Genomic DNA, 26,494 nt, shown 5'->3' on the forward strand with positions numbered 1-26,494 from the left:
GCCTCTCAGGATCCGTAGAGCGCCCTCCGCCCGGCGGGAGCAGGGGCGGGGCCTCGGAGCGCCGAAGGGAGGCACATCCGGGACCCTTGGCACTCCGGAGCTGGGGCGGAGCGATGGGAGGGGCGGGGCTAGGGAAGGGGCGGGGCCCGCTCCGACCTGGACCTGGAGCTGTCCTCGCCCTTTCTGGCCGCCGGCCGCCTCTTCGCCGCGCTGCGCAGGGCTTTCTCCCGTAGGCGCCGCCGCCGCGGGACCTGAGCGTCGGCTTCCAGGCACAGCTAGGTGGGTCGCTGGAGGCCTACTGCGGGGCGGGGACCGGCTTGTGTGCGGTCCGAGCGGTCCTGGGCACTCGAGGTCGAGCCGGTGCGCACTCTTCTCCACCGGCATCCCAGCCGCAGAGAGGCCAGTCAAAAGGCTGCGCCGCCTCTGTGCTCCCGCGCCCGCCCCGCAGCAGGACCGATCCCCCGCCGGGACATGTCGGGCCTGGCCCGGTTGCACCGGAGGGTAGTAGGGTCTTGGGGAACCCAGGACGACTCTGCTGCTTGCAAAGCTCCTGGAGGGCGGGCGGGCGGGCGTGCCAAGGCCCCTTTTCACTTTCTCTCCCCCCCCCCTCCTCCTGCGGCTTTGGTACAGAGGCGTTGTCTCGGATACGGGTTTGGGAAGGAGCTTTGTGGGGAAGACGGAAAGCGAATTTCTCTTAGAGGAATAATAAGCGATTTGTTTATTAATTGCCCTAAAAGATTTGTCCTAAAAGTCGTCCAAAGGAATGAGAGACTCGTGTATCAGGATTCAGTGCCTTTCCTCCCCTCTTAATATAGTGCATTACTTTTAAAACACTTGAAATGGTTCTGATGAATTAAAGCAAAAATGGCTACTTTCGATTAATACTTCTCATTCATAGGACTCCTACAGAGTGTCGTAGTGTTACAATAGTTTTAAAGAGTATAATTTTTCAGCATTTCTTAAAAGCATGTTCCAAGGAAGGCTTTTGGCATCCAGAGGAAAAAACAGTGTTCAGAGCATACTACCATGGTGACATCTTGCCATAGTGCTAAATACTTTTTAATTGCCCCGCGCTTGAGACACTTATTTGCATTACCTTTGTGTATGGTATTCCTATTTGAACTGTGGTCCTAGTTTTTGTAATGTAGTATAACTTCATAAGTGTAAATTACTCTTAGCTTCCATTTTAAAAGAAACCGCATATTTGTTTGACTTCTCAGGGTAAAAAAAAAAGCATTTTCAAATAACAGATGATTCAGAGATACTGATTTCATAGATGTGTTAGATTGAAAGAAAATACAGGAATATTTATATTAGTAATTGTAGCATGACTTTTTTTTTTCTTTTTTTTTTTTCAGAATTTTTTTTTTGCGCTTTTGAGTCACTTGTAGCAGTTTCGAACTACAGCGATGCCTGCTTGTGAGTTATTAAAGTAGCATGACTCTTAAAGGGTCTTAATAATAAAAACAAACCCAGAGCCAGTTATTGGGGTGAATGCTGGAAGATCAGAGAAGAAGAACAAGCCACAGTTTCCTTGCCTCACCAATTACTCAGCTGAACTGCTGCTAAAAGCCTAAAAGCTTAACAGCCTCTAGTTCCTGGTCCTCATAGCCTTATATACCTTTCTGCTTCCTGCCATCACTTCCTGGGATTAAAGGCCTGTGTTACCATGCCTGGCTGTTTCCAGTGTGGCTCTGAACTCACAGAAATCCAGACAGATTTCTGCCTTCGGAATACTAGGATTAAAGGTGTGTGTGCCACCATTTTCTGGCCTCTATGTCTAGTGGCTGTTCTGTTCTCTGACCCCAGATAAGTTTATTAGGGTGCACAGTATATTGGGGGACACAGTATCACCACAAGTAATGGTAAAAATATATATTGTAATTTGGATGATCCGAATTTGAAGCAGAAGTGTTATTACCAGTATTTTTACCAGTGTCTACCTATTTTATATTCTAAGTTAAGAAGAGAATGGGCAACATATAGAACAACCTTATAGCTAAGATCAAGTGTAGAACACTCAAAATATTGTCATTTTTTTTAACAGTTAATGTCTCTCAAAGCTTTAATTTATAGTTTTTTATTGTTAAAAATTTTTATTCATTTTACATACTAATTTATAGAGATTTAATAAAACTTCAACTGGTATAAATTCTTGAGACTGTTGTGTTTAAAAAGGTCAGAACAATTCAAAGAAGAATTAACCTTATTCTTGCTGACTTAGATACACTTGATTATTATAGGAGTAGATTACCAGATAACTAGACTTTGATTTGCCTCCCTGCCCAGCTGCTTTCTAAGCCACTGGATTGGAGCTTAAGTTTTGAGGAAGGGGACACTGGCATTGAAGAAAGAAGAAATTAAGCTACTGTTAGTTAATGGGAATCTTGAACCTGTTTTGAGGCTCAGGATGAGTCACTTCATTAGTATTACTAAGATACTCCCAGCAGTTGGTACATTCCAAGGGATTTTGAAACTATCAGGAACCACTGTATCACCATGTCCTATAACATTGCCAGTTTAAAGTAATCAGTATTTCAGTACTGAATGACAAAAAGGAGACTATATAGCTTGAAATATACTGCCATTCAATTCTCTATATTTAAATTTTTTATCCTGATATCTATGGAAGTAAAGAACGTGCTGGGGGTGACCTAGTCACCAGCACGGCAAGACGCACTTCCAAGATGCCAGCTCTGCAGCATGAGGGAGTTCTCTTCAGAGACCTAAGCTCAGATGTAGCTGGGGCCCCCTGACTTCCATTGCAGAAGACAGTTTCCAGATGAGTCAGTCTGAAGCCAGGCTAGTCGTTGTAGTTCATAGGCATCATAGCTAGCTAGGTAGGACTGTTAGCTGCTTCCCTCTCTTGGAAGCTTGCATGGTATCTTCTGGTATCATGAAAACTAGTCCTCAGGGAGGAGGCTTGCAGGTCAGATCCATTTGGAGCTCTCTTGGTCATGTGTCTGATATACATGATGTATGTCTTCAGCAATAAGGAAGGACTTAACCTTCCTGCTCTGGGAGGCAACTATAGGCAACAGCAATAGCCTATAATTTTTGGGGAATCTCTTAGACAACCCTGACCAACAACTCAAAAGGGGACTTCTCATACCTAGTGTTGGGGTTTTTGTTAGATGGTCTCTGGATCTTTGGGGGAAGCATTGTCAGCCCAGGTAGCCAGATGCCATTTAAACTATGTCTACACAGACTTATATGTATTATATGTAATTTTAGGTAAATAGATAACAATATGAATCCTTATGACTTTTTCAGACATCCATACTGTTATTTTACCCCCCTTCCTTTCTTCCTTTCCTTCTGTAGTGACTTCCCTCCCTGCTTCTGATTAGAGTCCCTACCACCATCACCCTGTTTCACATTTAGGTCTTTGATCTGTTTGGATTTAGTTATACAAGGTGATGCAGGTCTAACTTGATTCTTCTGCACGGGAACATCTAGTTTTCACAGCATTCTTTGCTGAAGATGCTGTCTTTTCTCCAGTGAATGTTTTTAACATCTTTGTTGACTATTAGAAGGCTGTAGTTATGTGTTGTATATAGGTCTGTTTTCTTTTTTTTTTTAAGTTTTTTTTTAAGTTGGTATCTTTTTAAAAGGTTTTTATTTTATTACTATGGCTCTGTAATATATCTTGAAGTCTTGAATGGTAAGCCCTTCAATTTATTTTATTTTATTTATTTATTTATTTTTTTTTTTTTGCTCAGGATTGTTTAGGCTGTCCAGGGTCTTAATCAGTCCATCAGCCCTTACACACACACAGCTTCTTTCTAGGAATTTTCTTTCCTTTCACAACATCTAATGTCACCAAACACACATGCACACACACATACACACACACACACACACACACACAAAAAAGATACTCAGAAAGACAGGTTAGAATATGGGCATAACAATGACTCTTGGATTTTGTAATAGTAACCGTGTGGGTGATAGTTGTAGCTTTTAAATTTATATTACTCAGAAGGCATAATTTATAATTAGATTTAAAGATTAAGTAAATGAAGCTTAAAATGAAAAATAAGCTAGTTTGCTCATTGCTTTTTAAAGAAATTCCTTTTGTGAATAAAATTGTGGAGTGGTTGATGAGGTACATTTTTCAGTTTATTGATGAGAATTGAGTTACTGGTAAGTTTAAAAGTCAAAGGTTACAAATGTATGAGATATATATCTTGACCTTAAGGATTGGCCATTAGCTGTTTTAATGCTCTTATTAAGGTAGGTCTCAGCAAGCAAAGTATCATTCTTTGAAGGGAGTCTTGAAATGTTTTGATCAGTTGTAAAAGCTCTTGACTCTGCCAGTGAGAGGTGTGAGCCAGATTTAGAGAAGCTGGGGACTCCTTTCCTTTATTGTCCTTGTAATTTCCCTTTCTGTGCCTTTCTATCGTCCCTCTGTCTGTTCTGCTGCTTCACATTGTACCCTGGAAAGTATAGTCAGAGAAGCATATGAAAGTCTGTTTATGCTGAAAGAATACTGGAGGAGCACATCTCTTTGGCTGTTTCCTGTCTTTTATTTACAATTCTAGAATTGGTCAATACCTTATTCTTTAAGACATAGTAGTCTCATTGCACACTGGCAAAGCAGGGATCTTTATCATAGAAAGCTGCCTGGTTAGCATCAGTTCCTTTTTTATAAGAATTAAATTAGGAGGGACTTCCTTGTTGACTCAGATAGATTAGCGGTTCCTATTTTGGGGGAGGTCTTTTGGAGGATCCGTCTAGTCCCTTAAATTTTTGGTTTGATCCTGGAGCATCTAACTTGCAATCACAATGTAATCACTATGTTTTGGGTTGGTCTAGTCTGTTGAAGACTAGTGCAGACTTCAGAATGAGATGATGCCTTCTCATAAACTGTATTTCCATTTGAAGTGGTAGAAGTGAGTTTGGTGACAACTGTAATCACAGGACATGAGAGGCCAACGCAAGAGGGTTACATGCTCCAGGCCAGCCTGGTCAGAGAGACCGAAGGAAAACCTAACAGAGAAATTCTTCTCTGTTGACATTTTGCCCAGTTCATTACTTTTCTTCTTGATTGTATTCCTACATATGAAACATTTATAGCTAGGTGGTGGTGGTGGTGGTGGTGGTGGTGGTGTGGTGGTGGTGGTGGTGGTGGTGGTGCACGCCTTTAATCCCAGCAGTCATGCAGGCGGATCTCTGAGTTTGAGACCAGCCTGGTCTTGGAGTTCCAGGCCAGCCAGGACTGCATAGAGAAACCCTGTCTCAAGAACAAAACAAAACAAAATGTATTAATTTATTGGCAGGATTTATCATAAAGAATTGTAAATTTTTCATCATTTATGGTGAGGCTTTTTCAAAAGAAGTGAATTACAGAAAAGAAAATTCATTGTGCATTATTTCCATTAAGCACATAACCCCCAAAATCAATTTTGATGCTATTTAGTTTTCCTTTAATGTGTATTACTCCTTACTTAGCTTTGATGTTCTAGATGTATAAGAAAGATTTTAACATAAAACCCAGTCCTTGCTTGTTCTCCTAGGAACCCGTGATGTATAAGAAGTAGATATGCTTGGGATGAATAACAGAAGGAAAAGAATAAGAAAGATCTCTTTTGAAGTTTGGGCTCAGATCTTTAAATCTCACCATTTGAACTTTGGGGGAGGAAAACAGAAATAGAAGAGTAACGTAGTGTTAAGTACCATGTCAGTGTTTCTCCGCTAACATGTGTGAATAAGCTGGAGTAGACAGGCTGGAGTACCATCACAGTATTTTTGTGAAAGCTAAGAATAGGCTTGTAATGGTAACTACATCGTAAAGATCAAATGACAAGGATTTCTCCTCAGAGTTGTGAGTGAAAGTGGAGTCGCTGGAAATGTTCTCCCGCCTCTTAAAAAAAAAAAAAATGGCAAACTAAATTGAGGACTCGGTAGTGGTAGAGGCTTTAAGCACCAGGAATTTCAGCCTGTCCTCTGTGACTGTAAAGCCTTCCCTAATTCCTCATGTGGTCACTTTCTCTGCCACCACCTGAGCCCTACCCTGCACCAGCCCTAACATAAGCAGCTTTGTAAGGTTTATTTGAAATGTCGACTCTGATATTTCCGATGTAAATTCTAATCACTGTCCCCTTTGTCACATTCAGAACGGAAGACTGTCCAGTCCCCTCCTGCACTTATCCCTACACCATTGTTTGCTGTGTGGTATCCCAGTTCCCGCAGCTACCTGGCTTCCCCTCCTACCTTGGGGCATTGTCTGCCAGACGGAAATTTCTTCATTTCTCATCTCTCTTGAGTTCTCTTCCTTAGCACTTCTTCCCCCTCAGAGAGAAAGCAGGGTCTCGCTTTTGTCGTCCGTGCGCGAGTTTCAAACTCAGCACTGTAACCTTTTCTGTCCTGTTTCTTTTAGGCGTCTCACTCGCTCAGTTCTCCCCTCTCTCTGCTGTCCATTCTCCAGGCTGACTCTTTCAACATCAGCCTCAGTGTCGCACCCCCGGGTGTGACAAAGTTTTCTTCTGGCTGGCAGCTTGTGTCTGCCCCACCTTTATAGCTCACAGCTGTGCTTCTGGGAAGAGAGCAGCTCTGTGGAGTGGCTTGCACAGTCTCCTGTTCTCACTGGACTCGACTACACTTGGGTTTGCTGGTTACTTCTGTTTCCCAAGCCATGGCAACAGTCACTTCCCATCATTATTTTATTTAGATGATGGACTCCAAGCATTTGACATTGCTAAACATTATTTCCCTGAAATCCTCTGCCCTGTGCTCCCCTTGTGAGGGCAGGTGTTGGAATGGAGGCCAGCAATGCTCAGTTCTTTAGGGAGCTGACTTTTCTTAGTGTTGGATGTAGTTGCCCCCTTTCGTCCTTATCTGGCCCTCCGAGCTCACACTGACTGACCCACTTGATTAATTGGACCTAATATATTACACCTTAAAAATTAGTTGTTATTTGTGATCATTATACTACTTTTGAAGAATTGGGATTTCTCTAGATTATAAAAATATATGAGTAGATATATAAAAGTTTTAAATTATAAGCAAGGTCTTACTCTAAGTTGCTACTAGAGGATCACATGTGATTTTGAGGGTTTTGTTTTGTTTTTTCTATTTTCTGCCTTTTCTAATTTTTCTTAAGGACATCTATAGTGATGTTTTACTGGGAAAAACTTACTGAGCTCAAAAGATGCTTTTCAATTAAAAAGTTTCATAACATTTCAGTAAGCAGAGACTTCCTATTGTTTGCCTTTATAAAGTCGTATTGACTCCTTTTATTTGTAATAGCATTTTGCCTTTTTGATAGGTCTCCCAGAGGACAAGGAAGATGGAGGAACCTGCAGACCAGCGACAGCCACTGACTGCGAGCCAGGTAGCCAACTCGGAGGGCGGACACGTGTGGCAGGTCACAGACATGAACCGGCTGCACCGCTTCTTGTGTTTTGGTTCTGAAGGTGGCACCTACTATATCAAAGAACAGAAGCTGGGTCTCGAGAACGCCGAAGCCTTAATCAGACTGATTGAAGACGGCAGAGGAGGCGAGGTGATACAGGAAATCAAGGCCTTTAGTCAGGAAGGCAGGACTGCCAAGCAAGAGCCCTTGCTGTTTGCCCTGGCCGTCTGTTCCCAGTGTTCAGACATAAAGACAAAGCAGGCAGCCTTTAAAGCTGTGCCTGAGGTCTGTCGCATTCCGACCCACCTCTTCACCTTCATCCAGTTTAAGAAGGACCTGAAGGAAAGCATGAGGTGCGGCATGTGGGGTCGCGCTCTCCGGAAGGCCGTGGCGGACTGGTACAATGAAAAGGGTGGCATGGCCATTGCCCTGGCCGTTACAAAGTATAAGCACAGGAACGGCTGGTCTCACAAAGACCTCTTAAGACTGTCGCATCTCAAACCTTCCAGTGAAGGTAAGCTTACGCTTTGCCTAAGGTGCTTAATAAGTAGCAAAATTTCGTTTCATTTTCTAGAGTTAGCTTTCACTCACCAACCATAATGCTGTTTAATTAATCCAGACATATTTAAAACCCGCTTGAAACTGAAGACCTGCCACGGGTAATCTTGGCATTGATAATCAAAGTTTGAACATGCAGATTTTATACTTTGAGTTATTAATACTTAGGTTTTAATTTCCCTTCTAAGAAAGATTAGTAATTATGGTGATATTTTATTTGTGCTGAAATGTGATTTTATTTGTATGTTAATAAATAAAGTTGCCTGGGGGTCAGAGCTAATAGCAAGCCATAGCAGAAGCCAGTCGGTGGTGGCACATGCCTTTAATCCCAATCACATGACAGGCAGATCTCTGTGTGTTCAAGGATACAGCCAGCATGGAGACACATGCCTTTAATCTCAATACCAACCATAGAGACCTGGAGGTCTGTATAGACAGGCAGTAATGAGGAGGTCATGTGGTTGGGTTTACAACCAATGAGAAGGCAGAACAGAAAGTCAATAAAAAGACAGACACACAGGAAGTAGGTCTCTTGCTGAGGGGAAGGACAGCAGCGGCAGGAAGGGTAAGAAGGCAGTTTTAAGTCTCAGCTCTCAGCTCCTGCTCTGACCTCTTGGGATTTTAACTCTGCATTTGGTTCTGTTTTCTTTTTTTTTTTTTTTTTTTTTTTTTTTTTTTTTTTTTTTTTTTTTTCTCTGTTCTTTGCGTTTCTGACTCACTTTGGGCTGTTACAATCTCTGCATTTGGTTCTGTGTTTCTTATTTAATAAGACTGTTACATCTACAAGTAATTACTATAATTGCAACTAACTTTTCAAGTCCCTTTCCACAGGCACTTTGATACGTTAGTGTCCCAAATGTTTAGCCTTCCAGATCCATGACAGGTAGATTTAGCAAGAAAGGGGAAGAGTAGCAATCCAGAGCAGTGCAGTTTTGCTGTCTGCCACCTGCTGTCAAGAAGATGTATGCTTCCTAACCCTGAACCTTGTCTATACTGCACTCACAGACATAGTCACTGGTGAGCATTCTAGATAACTGGTCCCATTTTAGGTTGTAAACTGTTAACCTGTCAATCGGTCATGATTCCTATTAATGGCTGGGTTATCTGTAGCAAGTATTCAATGTCCAGCTGGCTTTAAATCTATCTGACTTAATTCATCAACATTATGTTTTCTGAATGAAAGCAGTTGGCATGGGTATTGGGACCAAAACCCAGGTCCTCTGTAAAAGCAGCAAGTGGGCTTAACCACTGAGCCACCTTTCCAGCCACTTCCTCAATTTTTCCCTAAATTTGAAAAACCCATTTCCATCCTAAAATCACACACACATGAAATACATGTGGTTTTTCCCTTAAACATACCATTTTTTTTTTTTTTTTTTTGGTTTTTCGAGACAGGGTTTCTCTGCATAGTTTTGCGCCTTTCCTGGAGCTCACTTGGTAGCCCAGGCTGGCCTCGAACTCACAGAGATCCGCCTGCCTCTGCCTCCCGAGTGCTGGGATTAAAGGCGTGCGCCACTACCACCCGGCAAACATACCATTTTTTACTTTTAAATCTGATCTAATATAGAGTGGATATCATTTTACTCTGTGTTTTGACACTGGGGTAGTACAGAGCAAGCACCTCAGTGTAGAAAGACCCCTGATTACTAGTGATAAAGAACCGATTAGTCTCTAAACAAGAGATACTGTACAGGCTTCCTTTTCATGGTCTATAAAGTCAGGACTAGAAGATGTTCCCTAAATTTGCTTCCACGTGAAATTTTCTTTCTAAGTTGCTGAGGGCAAAGCTCATATTCAAGTTCTGTTGATAACAGCAACATCATAGACGATCCCTAGGTGAAAGGTAAACAAACTCTGAACAATATTAGAGTAATATATATGTTAATGTATTAACTAAAATGTGTATTTATAACAGACAAAACAAGTCAAAGTATAATTCTGTTAGTCAAGGATTTATTATGTACCTGTGGATTTAAGGGATTTTTATTTTTATTGGAAAAGAAGCATAGAGGGCATTTTTATTTATACAGATTTAAGACAGCTTTGTCTTAAATCTATAAGGTAGCAAGTTACAATACTGTAGAAATTCCTGTATTAACTTTTGGTAGAATTATCTAAATTAGAATTCAAAAATAACACATAGGCTGGCTCAGTTTTACTTAAGGATATATTTCATTTAGCCTATAAAAATATTTTAAGGAAAAAAATTAAGTTTTGTCCAGTATATTAAAAAATCAGAAGACTTCATATAAAAATTTATATTCTGACCTGCCATCAGATCAGTTGACCATGCTGGGGTTGAACCTGATTACTCATATATGGTAGGCAAGTACTCTATAAAGCACTGAGCTATATCCCCAACCCTTTTATTATTTTTCATTACCTATTCATTCCAAGATTAGACCTAAGCCATACACATACAAGGTAAATTCTCTATCACTGAGCTATATCTCTCACCCTCTAAACTTTTTTATTTTGAAGCAAGGTCTCACTAAATTGCCCAGGCTGGCCTTGAACTCAAGATCCTCCTGCCTCAGCCTCTAAGGAGCTAAAATTAGAGGCCTATGCACAGAGACTCAAGACTTCTGAAAGTCCCTTTTTTCTAGGCGGGGGCTGCGGGGGAGACAGCACTAAACCAGTACATGTCAGTTGATGCTCTCTGGCCACCAAAGTCCTGACAGGTTTTAGATCACCATGACCTGTTTCTGTATTTTCACATGAATTTGTTAATCTCTACCCTTTACAGATTTGGAGACTAAGAGGTAAAAAGGTGACAGTTTATCAGAAATGTGCATTAAGGAATGAAAAAAGATACTTCCTGTTGGAGTAGTTTAGACCAAGAGTGAGCCCAGATTTGAATTCTCCACTTCTGTCTGTCTGTCTTCCTTGGGTCTGTAGTTGGTGGTCTGTGGCCTGTCTGTTGTCTGTCTGTAGTTTGTCTCTAATCTGTTCCTGTTGCCTGTCCTGACAAAGGGCTTTGCTCTGTATTTATTGAACAGCATAGAAAGCATGGTCTGGGAAAGGCATGAGGGATACTTCTGTAAGAATCTTTAACAAAGTTTACAAGGGAAGAAGTTACTTTACTGAACCGCACAGACCAAAATAGCTCTTAAAACCAGCATGGATGTTATCAACCTATATCCATACATTGCTTCCAACATTTTGAGGTATTTGTTGTTTTAAGTTGCTTTTAACTTGTGTAATTACCCCCATCACACACACACACACACACACACACACACACACACACACACAAATACATTAGTCTGGGTCAGGGGCATGGAAGAGTACATACTTTAAGATTTGCTTAAGTTGTAAAAGCTGATTACATGGGAAATCCAAGGCATAGTAAAGTTGGTTGCATTGTTTTCTTAAGACAGGTTGAACTTAAAACAGCTAAGTACACAGTAGGATAATGGGTTGTAGTTTTGTTTTTTTGTTTGTTTGTTTCTTTTTTTTTTTTTAACTCTTTTTGTGGCCCTCCACCCAGCTCTCAAATAAATACACACGGAGACATATTCTTTCTTATAAATGCCCTGCCTTAGCTTGGCTTGTTTCTAACCAGCTTTTCTTAATTTAAATTATCCCATCTACCTTTTGCCTCTGGGCTTTTACCTTTCTCTATTTCTGTGTATCTTTTCTTTACTTTTTTTTTTTTTTTTTTTTTTTTTTTTTTTTTTTTTTTTTTTTTTTTTTTGCCAAATGCCATTTATTGAAGGAGGGAGAAGGTCTTAAATACAGGCTTACAGCACAATGGGAGAACCCCAGAGGGCAGAAGTTCGCTGCAGTTGTTTTTCAATCTTGCATCTAAACTGTTAATGCCCATTATGCAGGATACATAGACAGGGAACTTCCCTGAAGCATTTAGGAGGGTGGAACCTGGCAGGGAATTAGCATAGGGAAGATATCAAGGTCAGCAAGCAAGGCAACAGTTACCCAAAACGGGGGCCAGGGCCTGCAGGTCCCCCTTTTACTAAGCTTCTGACTTAGGTTGCATGGGACGTCAGCAGGTTACCTTACCTGTCATGGAGACACCTGCCCAGACCACACAGGCGCTATGTCTTAAGTTTGTGTGAGCTGCAGCATAGTCTTGAATACTGTTCATACAGCCAATCATGTGTGAACTGCAGAGTTAACTGTTGCCAAAATGGCACTGGGCTTGCAATCTGTGTGTTCAACACAGAAAAGGACCAACAGAGTCCTAAACCACACACATTAGTAGTGGGAGATTTCAACACATCACTCTCACCAAAAGACAGATCTACCAGACTGAAACTTAACAAAGAAATAAAGGACCTAATAGATGTTATGACTCAAATGGACTTAATAGATATCTACAGAACATTCCATCCTAACACAAAAGAATATACCTTCTTCTCAGCACCCCATGGAACCGTCTCAAAAATCAACCACATGCTTGGTCACAAAACAAATCTCAACAGATACAAAAAAAATTGGAATAACCTCCTGTATCTTATCAGACCACCATGCCTTAAAGATAGACTTTTCTTTACTTCTTATTCCATGTCTAGCTGTGTGGCTGGGTGGCTGGCCCCTTCTTTTCTTGCTCCTCAATCTTCCATCCTCTCAGATTTCTCCTTCCATTTATTCTTTCTGCCTGCCAGCCCTGCCTATCCTTTTCTGCCAAGCTGTTGGCCATTCAGCTCTCTGTTAGACCAATCAGGTGTTTTAGTCAAGCAAAGTAACACAGCTTCACAGAGTTAAACAAATGCAACATAAAAGAATGCAATACAAAAAGAAAAAAGAATACAATACACCTTTGCATCATTAAACAAATATCCACAGCATAAACAAATGTAACACATCTTAAATTAATATTCCACAACAGCAGGTTGAGTACATAGTTTTAAATGATCTCAAGGCATATTCAATTGGTTTCAAGGTCTGACAAAATTCAGTCTCTTCAAAGGCAAGAAATGTTTTCAGCCAAAGATATTACCAGAAGCAAATTATAGGCTACCACATAGATTTTTCTCACTCCAAATCTCTTTTTACTGTTAAAAAAAAAAAATTGTAAAAAAAAAATGTACAAGTTATTTTCCTTTTTTAAAATATTAGGCTTGTAATAATTTCTGTTGTTAAACAATTTAGTTTCCTGTTTCCAGTTAATCACTACTGTTCATAAATCCACATTTATTCAGAAGCATAGGACAGATCAGTATGAAAATTATTGGAATAGATCTGTACTCTGAATAAGGTTATGGACATGAAGTAGACACTACCTACAAAGTTTATAATTTCAGTATCTCAAAAGTACCTCTGTAGTACAGTTAGCTTAAACTATAGGCAGATTCTCCCACCACCACATATTTAGACAGTAATGGTGTGTTTAAAAACAAAACATAAAACTCACTTTGTTTGTTTAAATGTGCTTATGTGGCAGAACATAACACCCCACTCGAGGGAGTCAGCTCCTGTCTTTAGTTAAGCTGATCGTGTCCATTCTATTTTAACTAATCCTACTTGCCTTTTCAATTCTTCATCTTGTTAAAGGACTTGCTATTGTGACCAAATATATTACAAAGGGCTGGAAAGAGGTCCATGAACTATACAAAGAAAAAGCACTTTCTATGGAGACTGAAAAACTGTTAAAGTATCTGGAGGCTGTGGAGAAAGTGAAGCGTACAAAAGATGAGCTGGAAGTCATTCATCTAATTGAAGAACACCAGTTAGTCAGGGAACATCTGCTCACAAATCACTTGAAGTCTAAAGAGGTGAGTAAGTTCCTTTGAAAAGAGAAGTCTCACGCTCCAGACCCTGGGTTCAGTCCCCAGCCCCTCCAATACAAGAGAAGGGGCTAGGGAGATGACTCAGTGTTTACAGCACTTGATGGACAAGCAAGAGGACCAACCAGTGTTCATATGCCAGCTGAGAACCCAGAGATGGGATCCTTGCAAGGAACTAGCAAGACTAGCTTCATCGCTTATCAAGGAGCTCTAGGTTTGACAGAGAGACCCTGCCTCAAAAAGAAAAGTGAGAAGCTAGTAAGGAGGATTCCCAGTATCAACAGCAGGCCTTTTCACACACACACACACACACACACACACACACACACACAGAGAGAGAGAGAGAGAGCGAGACAGAGAGAGAGAGAGAGACAGAGAGAGAGAGAGAGACAGAGAATCCAAACATAGCTTTAAAGTGATATTTATTAAAAAATATTCAACATTGCTGGGCGGCCTTTAATCCCAGCACTCAGGAGTTAGAGGTAGGTAGATATCTGTGAGTTTGAGGCCAGCCTGGTCTACAAAGCAAATTCCAGGACAGCCAGAGCTGTTACACAGAGAAACCCTGTCTCAAAAAACAAAAAAAGAAAGAAATCAACAAAAAGCTACCATGAAAATTTAAAGAGCTCTATATTTTCTCCACAAAGCTTTCAGTTTCTTATTTGATAAGCCCTTGATCAGTTGATTTGCATTCTGGAAGTACTTGAAACCCTAAGTTAACGTTTTACAGAATATATTGCTAAAATGGTTGATTTAGCTATGTAACACTGACTCAGTTCCCCTCAATTCTTTACATTTCTAGCTGTGCTATTCACCTTCTATGGTTCCTTTCTTCCCTGTAGGTATGGAAGGCTTTGTTACAAGAAATGCCGCTGACTGCACTGCTGAGGAATCTGGGAAAGATGACTGCTAATTCAGTGCTTGAACCAGGGAACTCTGAAGTCTCTCTAGTGTGTGAAAAACTGTGCAATGAAAAACTGCTCAAAAAGGTATGTGTGGCCCGTGACTTGGTTAGCTAAAGAAGTTGGCTCTCAGGAGAACTAATACTTCTCTCATGACAAGTTGCATTTAATTCTTAAATCTAAGTTAAATAATTTGTTTTTTCTTTATTAAGTGTCTTTATTACCTCTAGTAATATAAAACTCTGAAGACTCAAAATTGTTATTCTTGCTTGAAGTTGGCAACTACCTCCTGTCTGTCTTGTTTCTAGGCTCGTATACATCCATTTCATGTTTTAATTGCGTTAGAAACCTACAGAACAGGCCATGGGCTCAGAGGAAAACTGAAGTGGACTCCAGATAAAGAAATTTTGCAAGCATTAGATGCTGCATTTTATAAAACATTTAAGGTAATAGTTTTATTTTGTTTATTTAAAAAAGACTGAAGGATTAATATATTTTGTAAAAATACATTTTAATGGTAATATTAATAGTTTAGCCAGTTTAAAGTTATATGCATGGGTTTTTCTTAATTGGTATGAAGGTGGCTGCAAAATTGATGTTGTAAGTTTATCAGTAATTCTTGTTACTCTGAGCAATAGCATTTTAATACTTTTTAAAGTCATATTGATAAATTACTGAATTTGAGAATTTGCATTTCTGTGGGTTCCTTCAACTTAGCACTGTTTTTTAATTCCATTGCTAATTGGGAGCCAAGTCTCATCAATCTGGTAATCAGGCTTTCAAAATGGAAATCAGAGCTATAAGTTAAAATATTTTTTATTTCAAAATTTTCTGGATATACCACAGAACCTAGCATCCAGTTTGAGTAGCAAATTAAGAGGGTTACCCATAATCACCAGGTGACATTTATCTTTGACTCACATGATCGTGTCAGTTGATACAGAAAAACTGTTTGACAAAATCTAAATCTAACAGTAACAACCAAAATAAAAATCAAGAAATCACTTAATAAAATAGAAGGTGACTTCCTCGCCATGATCAAGCTTATATTAAAAAAAAAATTCATAGATCTCATCATACGCAAATAAAACATCAAAAGCTCTCTCCTTAGGATGCAGAGTAAGGGTGGCTACTTTTCCCACTTCGGTGCCACATAGTACGGAAAGTTGTGGTGATTTTATAAGAAAAAAGCCTCACGTAGCATGTTCAGTGTTCTATGGAGAAAACCCTAAGGAATTCACAATAAACCAGGTTAGAGTTAAGCGAATTCAACAGACTTATGGGCACACGCGCACACGCACACACGCACGCATTAAATGAGCCAGGCGTGGTGGTATGGATCTGTAATCCTAACACTTGGGTAATGGAAGTAGCAGTCAGAAGGTTAGAGCCACCTTCCACAACACCGCAAGTTCAAGGCCACCCTGGGCTACCTGAGACAGTTTAAAAGAGCAGTAGAAGGAAGACAGGAATAAATAGAAGATGTGCACGAGTTACACACTGTAAACTATAAAGTGTCACCGAAAGAGTAAGGGCTAATGGAAAGACGTCATGCTCGCACAGTAGAAGAGCGTGAAGAGAACAGGGCAGCCCAAAGTAACCTGCAGATTTCAAAGTGCCGGTGGCATGTTTGCAGAAAATTAAAAATCCACATAAAATTCTGACTCTGAGTAACCAGAACGGTCTTAAAGAGCAAATTTGCGGGATCCATACATCTGGATTTCACAACTCGATTACAGTGCAGCAGTAACCAGAGCACTGTGCTACTCTTGAAAGGACAGACAGAAAGACAAAGGAATAACACAAGAGTCTGGAACAGACAGACACGTTTGGACAGTTGTTGTTGTTTAAGCACTTCAGAGTTAGTTTATTCAGAAAGGACAGTTTTCAAAAGTGTTCCTGTAAAAACTGCACATTTACGTACCAAAGGAGCAAAATGGATCAGTATCTTACAGCATATTCAAAAAATATTTCAAAAGAGATCAGTGGCCTAAATTTAGGAGCTAAAAATGAAAACTAAAAAGACTAGTAAAGCACAGGTGATAACAACTAAATCAACTGAACTGTGAAATTTGTAGTCAGGTGGTGGTGGCACACGCCTTTAATCCCTAGCACTTGGTAGGCAGAGGCAGGCAGATCTCTGAGTTCCAGGCCAGCCTGGTCTACAAAGTGAGTTCCAGTCTAGCCAGGGTTACACAGAAGAACCCTGTGTCAGGAAAAAAAAAAAGGAAAGAAAGTTGTGTGCCTCATAGAGTGTTATGAAGAAAGCGGGAAAAGAATTGCATAATGGGAGAAAATATTTGCAGATTGTGTATCTGAAAAGGGTTTAGTATTGATAAGTCATTTTAAAATAGGCAAAGTGTGTGAATATATAGTTTTTTGGAATTATATAATTGGCCAATAAGTACATAAAACATGCTCAATATGGTTACCCAGATCAAAAGCACAATGAGATGCCACTTTGTACCTAATTGAATAGCTGTTAGCAGAAAAGGAACAGGTATTGGGATGTGGAAAAATTGGAACCCTTTTTTATTGTCCATCAGTGACAATCTAAAATGTTGCAGCCAGTGAAAATGAGGATCAAATGTTAAACATTCAGTGCTCAGCATACTGCGCATGTCTGTAAACCCCCACTGCATTGGGCATGGTGGGACTACGGCAGGGGGCTCACTGTGAGTTCAGAGTCCAGCTTGGGCTCCATAGTAAGGGTGAATCCAGTCAGGCTCCATAACAACATCCTGTCTGTCTGAAAAAGAAACATCAAAAACAAACATAAAAAGTAAAGTAAAACCACCAAACTGCCGGGAGTGGATGCCTTTTCCAGCATTGGAGAGGCAGAGTCAGGCAGACCTCTGAGTTAAGGGCCAGTTTGGTCTACATAGCAAGTTCCAAGACAACCAAAGCTATATGGAAAGACCGTGTCTCAAAAAGGAAAGAAAGGAAAGAAAGAAAGAAAGAAAGAAAAAGAGAGGAAGGAAGGAAGGGAGGGAGGGAGGGAGGGAGGGAGGGAGGAAGGAAGGAAGGAAGGAAGAAGGAAGGAAGGAAGGAAGGAAGGAAGGAAGGAAGGAAGAAGAAAGGATCTCCAATACCATCAAGAATTCAGCCTCTGTGTGCCCCAGAAGACCAAAAGGAGGTACTTGACCTTGTACTTGTACACTAGTGACCATCCCAGATTACTCAAGGAGCCAAAAGGTACCCGGTGTGTTCTGTGACTGCATTGTGAAGCACACACTGTAGAGCCAGAAAACGCCCAGAAGGTGCAAGGCTGCTCAAGGTGAATGCAGAAGCTTAAGGGTGCTGCCTAATTGGATTGTGATAATGAGAGCATCTAGAAATAGAGTCAGTGCTTACAGGCTGTAAATAGCTACTTAATGCCGCCAAACTATACTTTTAAAAATGGCTAAACGGTAAACATTGTTATTTATCGTTTACTACAGTATAAATAAATAAATAAACCTTAGAAGTTCCCATTTTACTTCATTAAGAAAAGTTTTAAAAACTAGGACCTTAAAAAAAAAAAAAAAAAAAAAAAAAACCTAGGACCTTAGCTTCTTTAAGTAAAATTAAACGGATTACATTGTTTTCTTCATTTTACCAATTAATAACAGAATTTTAAAAATAACAGTCACTTAACTTACATATCAAAAAACCAGGCCTTTTCTGAGAGCCTTTTGAATGAAAGATAAAGAAATAAGATTTTGGGTTTTTTTTTTTTTTTTCTTTGGTAGTTTAATCTACTTACAGCCCCTGACTTTTTCATGACCATCTTGTTTTCTTTTTAGACGGTCGAGCCGACTGGGAAGCGTTTCTTGCTAGCTGTTGATGTCAGTGCATCTATGAACCAGAGAGTTCTGGGTAGTATACTCAATGCTAGTACTGTTGCTGCAGCAATGTGCATGGTGAGATCCCAAAATGTGTTTAAATAAAGCTGTAAAGGGGGAAGAGATGGCTCAGCAGTTAAGAGCACTGGCTGCTCTTTCAAAGAATCCAGGTTCAAGTCCCAGCACCCACGTAGCAGCTCACAACTATAACTACAGGCATCCAGACACCCTCACAACAGACATGCATTCAGACAAAACACTGATGCACATAAAATAAAACAAAAACAAAACAAATAAGAATTAGTTTTTCACTCATTTTGTCATTTCACTTAACATTTACCATTTTATATCTAAAGATAAGTTTATAATGCAAAGTTTTAGTTATACTGAAAATGCACGTGTAAGGAAGAAACAGTCAGAATTGAGCTGCCAGATTCTGTAGCAAGATTGAATGTTACTAGTATTTGCAAAAATAGATGATGAGTAGAAAGGTGGTTAGAAAAAAATATGCTTAGCGGGGCAGTATTGTTGCTCGCCTTTAATCCCAGCACTTGGGAGGCAGAGGCAGGCAGATCTCTGTGAGTTCAAGGCTAGCTAGTTCCAGAACAGCCAAGGCTACATAGAGAAACCCTATTTTGGGGGCTGAGGTGGGGGTAGAGGGAGCGGGGGTGGAGAAAGAAAGAAAGAAATGTTTAAAAGCTCAAGAAGCTGGTGATGGGAATTAGGGAGGTTCAGTTCTCGACCATGCTTCCATCACCACGTAGCAAGGAAGCCTTCACTTCTGTGCCTTTATTCCTAACTTAGTAAAATGAGAAGCATGTGTTTGTTTATTCAACTCAGAGGGTGCTGTAAATACCAGTTGCTCAGAGATTTTTTGAGTCATGCTTTTTGTTTGTTTTCCTTCATTGATTGCATTGGCTCTTGGGGAGGCAGACCCTCAGAGGATAACTTAATAGGAGTCATTCTGTCCTTCCACCCTGTGGATTCCAGGGACTGAGTTCTTGGCCAGTACCTTTGCCCACTGAGCCATCTCACCAGCCGTGAACAGTGCTGTGACTCTGGTTTCTGAAACACAAAAACAGGTTTCGGGATAATAAGCACCATAGTATTCCTTTCAGAGATAAAGTTTGAAAAGCCTTTAAGAGAGTAATTATTTCAGTATGCTGAAAATTGTTACCATTGCATTTTACAGGTGGTCACACGAACAGAAAAAGAGTCTTCAGTGGTTGCTTTTGCATGTGATATGGTACCGTTTCCTGTGACTACAGACATGACCTTACAGCAGGTTTTAACAGCTATGAATAAAGTAAGACACTGTTTTATTAACATGTCCTGTAACTTTTTTACTTGGGGCATGCATAATATCTGTAGGAAGGAATTGTTCTAACTTCTCATAGCAAGCACAATAGAAAATATATATGTGCAGGCATGGTGAAGCCTGATACTGGTTTTACATAAATGGTGCTCTAAAAAGTAGGGCTTTTGTGTATTCATTTCAGACATCTGCTGGACAATGCTACTTTTTTTTTTTTCTGCGCTAGGTCCCAGCTGGTAGCACCGATTGCTCTCTTCCAATGATCTGGGCCCAGAAGACAAACACAGCTGCCGATGTCTTCATTGTATTCACCGATAATGAGACCTTTGCCGGACAGGTGCATCCTGCTGTTGCCCTGAGGGAGTACCGACAGGTAAAACACAAACCTGCTTCACACCACACAATACTCTGTTCCCTTTGAGTATCTTCTCTTCATTTGTGTAGAAACCCAGTGTCAGGTGGGCTCAGCAGTACTTGAAATAAAAAGGTCAGGACAACACATACATCACCCAGTTCCAGTGCTAAATTAATAAGAATGTCATTTGGCAGCAGCTTTTGATAATGACCAAATAGTATTTGACCTCAGCTAATATTTTTCATGTTACAGTGCATTCTTTGAAAAATGAAATCATTACTTGTGAGAACTAAAGGCCTACATAAAGTCACAGCACGTTTTTCAGTCTGTCTTCTAAACTTAGGGATAGATCTGTTTTGATCCTTCTCCTGGACAGAAGTGGTCTGTTACTGTTCTGTCCATTATGGTAGACACTGGTCGCTAGGCTGTTGAGTGTGAACACGTGGATCACATGACTAGAAGGATAAGCAGAACTTGCTATGAAGAACAGTGGTCCTCACAACGTAAATTTTCTACCAGCTATAACATCATTTGGTGTTCACGTTAGAAATGTAAACCGCAGACCCTATCAGACATCTGCTGAGTGCAACTCTGGGTAGGTTCAGGTTTCTCATGAATGCCTTACTTTTGAGTTCCATAAAGGAGGAAATAGTATTTGGACTAAAAACAGTCTGGATATGTTGTTGGTTGTTTTACTTTTACTACACACACCACACCCCCACTCCCACCCCCCCTCACCCCCAACCCCCCCACCCCCCGCTGCCCCCGCCACCCCCTGCCACCTCCCCAATAATCAGACAGAGGCTTATTCTTTCTTATGAATGCCTGGCCTTAGCTTGGCTTATTTCTAGCCAAATTAACCTATCTTTTGCCTCTGGCCTTTTACCTTTCTATATACCATCTACGTCTGTTTACTTCTTACTCCATGGCTTGCCATGTAGCTCAGTGGCTGGTGCCTGGAGTCCTCCTCTCCTTCTGCTCCCTGATCTTCTCTTCCCAGATCTCTTCTCCTATTTATTTTCTCTACCTGCCAGTGCTGCCTATTTCTCTCCTGCCTTGCTATTGGCCATTCAACTCTTTATTAGACCAATCAGGTGTTTGAGACAAGCAAAGTAACACAGCTTCACAGAGTTAAACAAATGCAACATAAAAGAATGCAACACATCTTTGCATCATTAAACAGATGTTCCACAGCATAAACAAATGCAACACATCTTCAACTAATATTCCACAACATGGATATTGGTTCTAAGACCCTTCTGCTAATTGTGAATCTGAACAAATTAGTTCACTGACAAATGTCATAGTAGGTAATGGTACGTACTTTGTAAGGTTGGTACAACAGTTATTATACCCTGTCTCAAAAACAAATTGGTCATTAGAACTGGGCGTGGTGGCTTAGCATGTAATCATAATACTCAAGGTGTGGAGGCAGGGGACTAGAGAGATGGCTCAGGAGTTAAGATCACAGTCTGCACTTGCAAAGGACCTGAGTTCATTGCCCAGCACCTATGTTGGATGGTTCACAACTGCCAGTAACACCAGCTCCAGGAGATCTGATGCATCTAGCCTCTGCAGTCACCTGCATCACACACAGCATATTAAAAATAAAGTCTTTAAACAAAAGAGTCTGAGGCAGGAGTTCAAGACTAGCCTGGGCTACACTTATAGTGAGATCTTGTCACAAGAAAGAAAAGAAAGAGAGAGAGAGAAGGGCTGGGGATGTATCTCTGTTGGTGTAGTAGTTGTCTACCATACGTGAGGCCCTAGGCTCAGTCTCCAGCACTGCATAAAACCAGGCGTGGTGCTATATACCTACAGACTTAGCATTTGGAAGGAGAGGCACTAGGATCAGAAGTTTGGGTCATCCTCGGCTATATACCAAGTTTGGGGGCAGCCTGGGCTATGTGAAATCCTGTCTCAAGGAAAGTTTTATCAAACAAAATCATTAAATATATTTTTTCATAAGTTATTATATATAGTGACTGACAAAATGAACCTTCATTGATTGTTTCTTCCTTAATATTTAGTTATATGATTTTAGCTACATCTAGAGAGACTGGGATTATAGCTCAGTAGGTCAATGGTAGACTTCTTATCTAGTATACTCGAGGTCCTGGTTTGGTCCATAGCACAAAGAATAGGTAGGAAGAAGAAAGAGAAACAGAGATGGGAGGTAGAGCAGAGAGTCAGGGAGAGAATGGGGGCAGAATTATAGTTCTGGAAGGCAAGATGTATTGTGTATATCAAAACTGTAAGCTAGACTTGGTACACACCTGTAATCTCAGCATTTGGTAGGGTGAACCAGGGTTATGAGTTCTAGGCCAGCACAACAATAAAAGGTCTTAATTTTTAAGGATTTCTTGTTTGTTTTTCTTGCATATACTTATATATGTATTTACTTTCCTATATATTTTTCCATACAGAAAATGGATATTCCTGCTAAATTGATTGTTTGTGGGATGACATCAAATGGTTTTACCATCGCAGACCCTGATGATAGAGGCATGTTGGATATGTGCGGCTTTGATACTTCAGCTCTGGATGTAATTCGAAATTTCACGTTGGATATAATTTAACCCTAAGTACCGGAGTGGCCTGAGGGGTCCACTGCTGCAGTGGACTTCACTGAAAAGTCACAGCCACTTCCCGCTAAAGCAGTAGTGAGAAGTGTCATCAGTGTGTGCATGGTGGAGATGACTGCCAAGAACAGGAAACGAGGGAAGGAAGGAAAAACATGTCGAGCCCAAAGGTGCATGTACTCAGCTAGCTCTTGAGAAGTCTTCAGGATACTGTAGCTTTCTCTATAGTGAACCTCTTTTTGATAGAAACTGTAAAATAGTCACGTTTTACTCTGGGGAATCACACATTTGTACTTAACACAGGGGAGATCCTAAAGTGTAAGTAGCCTCCCACGTCACTTTTTGAGAAGTGCTCGTTTTCTTAAATGTTTTCATTGGAAAAGGACAGTTTTGATAATGTCCAAAAACTCTGAAGTGCACTAGACCATGTGACTGTGATGGAAATGAACCTCACAAAGTAAACCTTTCTACCAAGGGGTTTAAAAAAAAAAAAATACAAAGACACTTGGTAGAGCTAACTTATGAATGAGTTTTACAAATTCAGAGTTTTCTAAGATCATACGAACAACAGCTTTCTTATTCAATGAAAAAGATGTTTTATTTCAGGTGTTTTATTTGTACTTGTTAGAATTTGTTCATTTGGTCAAAACATGATGGAAGTCCCTAAGGGACTTGTTGAGTTTGTGTAGGCTGAGGAATTTGCTTTGTATCCTTGTAGTTACTGCCATAAGTGGAGACATACTTAATGATTCCCTCTGAGCAACAACTGTGTTTCATGCACTTAATGCTTTCCCGTTTTCATATTTGTAATGAAAACAAAATGTTTCACATACTGAAGTCCCCTCCATCCATAATCCTGATAGTATAACATTTAAAATCTCAACTGTAAAAACATAGCTTTTCCCATACTCCTAAAATACCTTTAACTAATATTTATATTTTTCTAATATTAAGTTTATCTGTAGTCTTTTATATTTTTGTCCACTATTCATCTTGTGTCTAATTTCTTTTTTGATAGAAATATAGAAAGCATAGAAATAATAAAGCAAGCTAGATCCTTCAAGTTCAAAGGCAATTTTAGAGTAAGCAACTATCAACCCATCAGTCTATGTAGGAAATTTAAAAACAGGTTTTGTACAAACTAAACTTCTTTTTCACCATATTAACATACATTCTTTTCTTGAGCAGTCATGTGTTTTCACTGGGGAGTTTATCTTGAAAAGGGCCTATTGAAAGGCCAGTAGCTTTTCTCTTGATTTTGTAATAGTATCTAAGGTAGTTTATACTGAAACTTTAATTTTTTATGTATTCTTTAAGTATTAAAGGTTTACTAGGGACTTATAAAGCCCTCTCACTTTATATGAAAAGTCAAAAACTATTAAGTGTAGGTTACATAACCTTTAATGTGTGTAGGGGGTGAAGTTTTTTACTTGGGGAGGAAATGGTCTTTGCTATTGTGAGGATTTGTGTACATATTTTCTTCTCTTTCCCAAAAAAACTAGGCTCTGAGAAGAAGAAAATGTCCCCTTCGGATAGATTTGACGTATTAATGAGGTTGATATGTAGCTAGTCCTTCAAGTCAGTAACAGTTCTTCAGCATTATTAGCAAAGAGAGCATCACCTCCCACTCTCAACACCATGGCTTCTGATGCTATTCCGGCTTTAATACAGACACGTGTGGTTTCACACCTTTACTCCTGATGCATTCAAGTTTCATATTCAAATTGAGTTTAAGGTTCAAAACCCTAAGAATTACTTACATGAGAGCTATTGACTTCTTTAAACCCAGGGTCTAGGTTTTAATATGATGTAACTTATTATGAAATGTTACAGGGGATATTATATAAATGCTCATTTCTTTTACTTCTGTGCTGTTTAGCTAGTGCTTTTAGGCAAGCAGAGTATGTCTAGGAGCAAATATTTACTCCGTTGAGGGAATCAGAGTAGCAGTGACTCTTCAACAGCATTTAGGTAGGCCTAATAAGTAGGTTAAGAGTGAAGACAGAAGCCAGGTGTGGTGACAAAAGCCTTAGTCCTAGGCCTGGGGAGGCAGGGGCAGGTAGAGCTCTAAGTTAGAGGCCAGCCCACTCTACATAGCAAGTTCCAAGCCACTGAGGGCTAAGTAGTGAGACCCTGTCTCAAAGAAAATTAATTTTTTTTTAAGAAAGAAAAAAGAAAAACAAAGGAAGACGTCTCTGAAAGCAATTTTATCTTCAAATCACAGAGTAGAAAGAAATCTTAGATGGTTGGTTGGTTGGTTGGTTGGTTGGTTGGTTGGTTGGTTTGCTTGTTTGTTTGTGACAGGGTCTCTCTGCATAGTCCTGGCTGCCCTGAAGCTCACTCTGTAGCCCAGGCTGGCCTTGAACTCAGAGATCCGCCTGCCTCTGCCTCCCGAGTGCTGGGATTAAAGGCATGCGCCACCATGCCCAGCATAAGGCTGGATGATTTTGGAGAGGGGCGGCCTAGAAGGGTTTGCCTCTCTGCTTACCATTCTAGCTTTTCCTTTCTCATACATGGGAGTGCATTGCTTTAGCAAGAGGGACAGGAGAAATATGCAGAACTTTTACCTTATTTAGACATTAGGAATTGATAATATGCATGATTGCTTTAGGAAATTGTGACTATGTATGTTTTTTTTTTTAATTTGGAATAACTCTCAAACACAATTATGTCTTAACAGCCTCTGTCGCTATATAATATAGCTCCATCAAAAGGCTTTTTTTTTTAACCTCATTAAGCATAGGATATACTCGAGTGGTAAACAAGTCTTATTTTCCAAATTACCACCAGGGTTACTCTTAAGTAAATAGTATGAAAAAATACTGCTTTAAAAAACAATCTTAAGAAAAATAAACTTTATTTTCTAAATACTATGTAAATATTTCCAGGACTTCGTTGTTATTAATAAAACAGAGCAGTAATCTTTTCATCTCACCATTTTTTATTAGTAGAAATTCCACTTATTGAAACTATTACTTAGTAACTGTTCTAAGAGTGTTAGGATATGCTAGTGAGTAGAATGTGCCTCACCCTTTGGAGACTCGCTTGTTTTCTTCCATGTGCTGTGACGTTACAGACAGCCTGTTTAACAAATGTGGTAAAATTTTACTCTCCTAAAAATTAGCATATCTTATTCTTAGATCATAGAAGAGCCAGTAGCTTAATATTTACCTAAAATTGAAACCAGAAAGGAAGCCTTTCAATACAAGTTCAAACTTCATTTTTCATTATAAACACCAAGGTGTCACTATTCCATGATAAAGAGAAAGAAGTGTACCCCAAGAAGAAATGAAAGCAAAGCTCATAATCAAAGTAACAACACGCTGTCACTAACAAGCACTTGCTATATTAACCTATTTGAATCACAAGTCTGCAATTGACAATACACCATTGCCAGGTTGTTTCTCACTTTTCTAGACTTTGAAAAAAAAATCATACCAGTGTAAATTTGAGAATATACCAATTAAGAACAATCTTTAGAAGCACAGAAAAGGTACATCTAAGCAAGAAATGAAGGCTAACTCATTGTGAGTCCTTGGAGTTATTTTCTTGTGACCTCAAGATATTGTCCCAGGGCAGGCAAAATGTCTTTGTGAGTAAAGACACTTGCCACCAAGCCTGATGAATTGTGCTCAGTCCCCGGACCCCACATGGTAGGAGAAGAGAAACAAGTCCTGCAAGTTGTCGTCTGACCACATGCATGCCATGGCATTTGTACATGTGCATGTGTGTGTAAAAGTGGAGAGGGGGAAAAAAGATACTGCAACAGATTTGGTGGCTGTGTGGTATGCTTGTGGTAAAGGTAACTCAAAATGAGAAAACTAGTCTTGGATTCGCTTGGTTTTGTTAAGGTA

At 40.0% G+C, this 26,494-nt stretch overlaps 1 protein-coding gene across 1 annotated transcript; it reads left to right on the forward strand.

Annotated features, from left to right (window-relative positions):
• The first annotated feature begins 192 nt into the window (after positions 1-192).
• Positions 193-23,134, forward strand: Ro60 (Ro60, Y RNA binding protein). The gene is made up of 9 exons (XM_028884616.2): positions 193-279; positions 7,271-7,871; positions 13,430-13,650; positions 14,505-14,651; positions 14,873-15,010; positions 18,350-18,466; positions 19,581-19,694; positions 19,930-20,076; positions 22,485-23,134. Exons 2-9 carry the CDS (start codon positions 7,292-7,294, stop codon positions 22,635-22,637), a joined length of 1,617 nt encoding a protein of 538 aa, XP_028740449.1. The 5' UTR covers positions 193-279; positions 7,271-7,291; the 3' UTR covers positions 22,638-23,134.
• The last annotated feature ends 3,360 nt before the right edge of the window (positions 23,135-26,494 follow it).

Source organism: Peromyscus leucopus, chromosome 15 (assembly GCF_004664715.2).
Source record: "Peromyscus leucopus breed LL Stock chromosome 15, UCI_PerLeu_2.1, whole genome shotgun sequence".
Lineage (NCBI taxonomy): Eukaryota > Metazoa > Chordata > Mammalia > Rodentia > Cricetidae > Peromyscus > Peromyscus leucopus.

Bases quoted from the DNA above. Each gene is read 5' to 3' on its own strand.
- Ro60 (XM_028884616.2), top strand. From the start codon at position 7,292: ATGGAGGAACCTGCAGACCAGCGACAGCCACTGACTGCGAGCCAGGTA. The intron at 14,652-14,872 runs GTATGTGTGGCC...TCTTGTTTCTAG, and splicing joins ATGAAAAACTGCTCAAAAAG to GCTCGTATACATCCATTTCA. The intron at 19,695-19,929 runs GTAAGACACTGT...TTTCTGCGCTAG, and splicing joins TTTTAACAGCTATGAATAAA to GTCCCAGCTGGTAGCACCGA.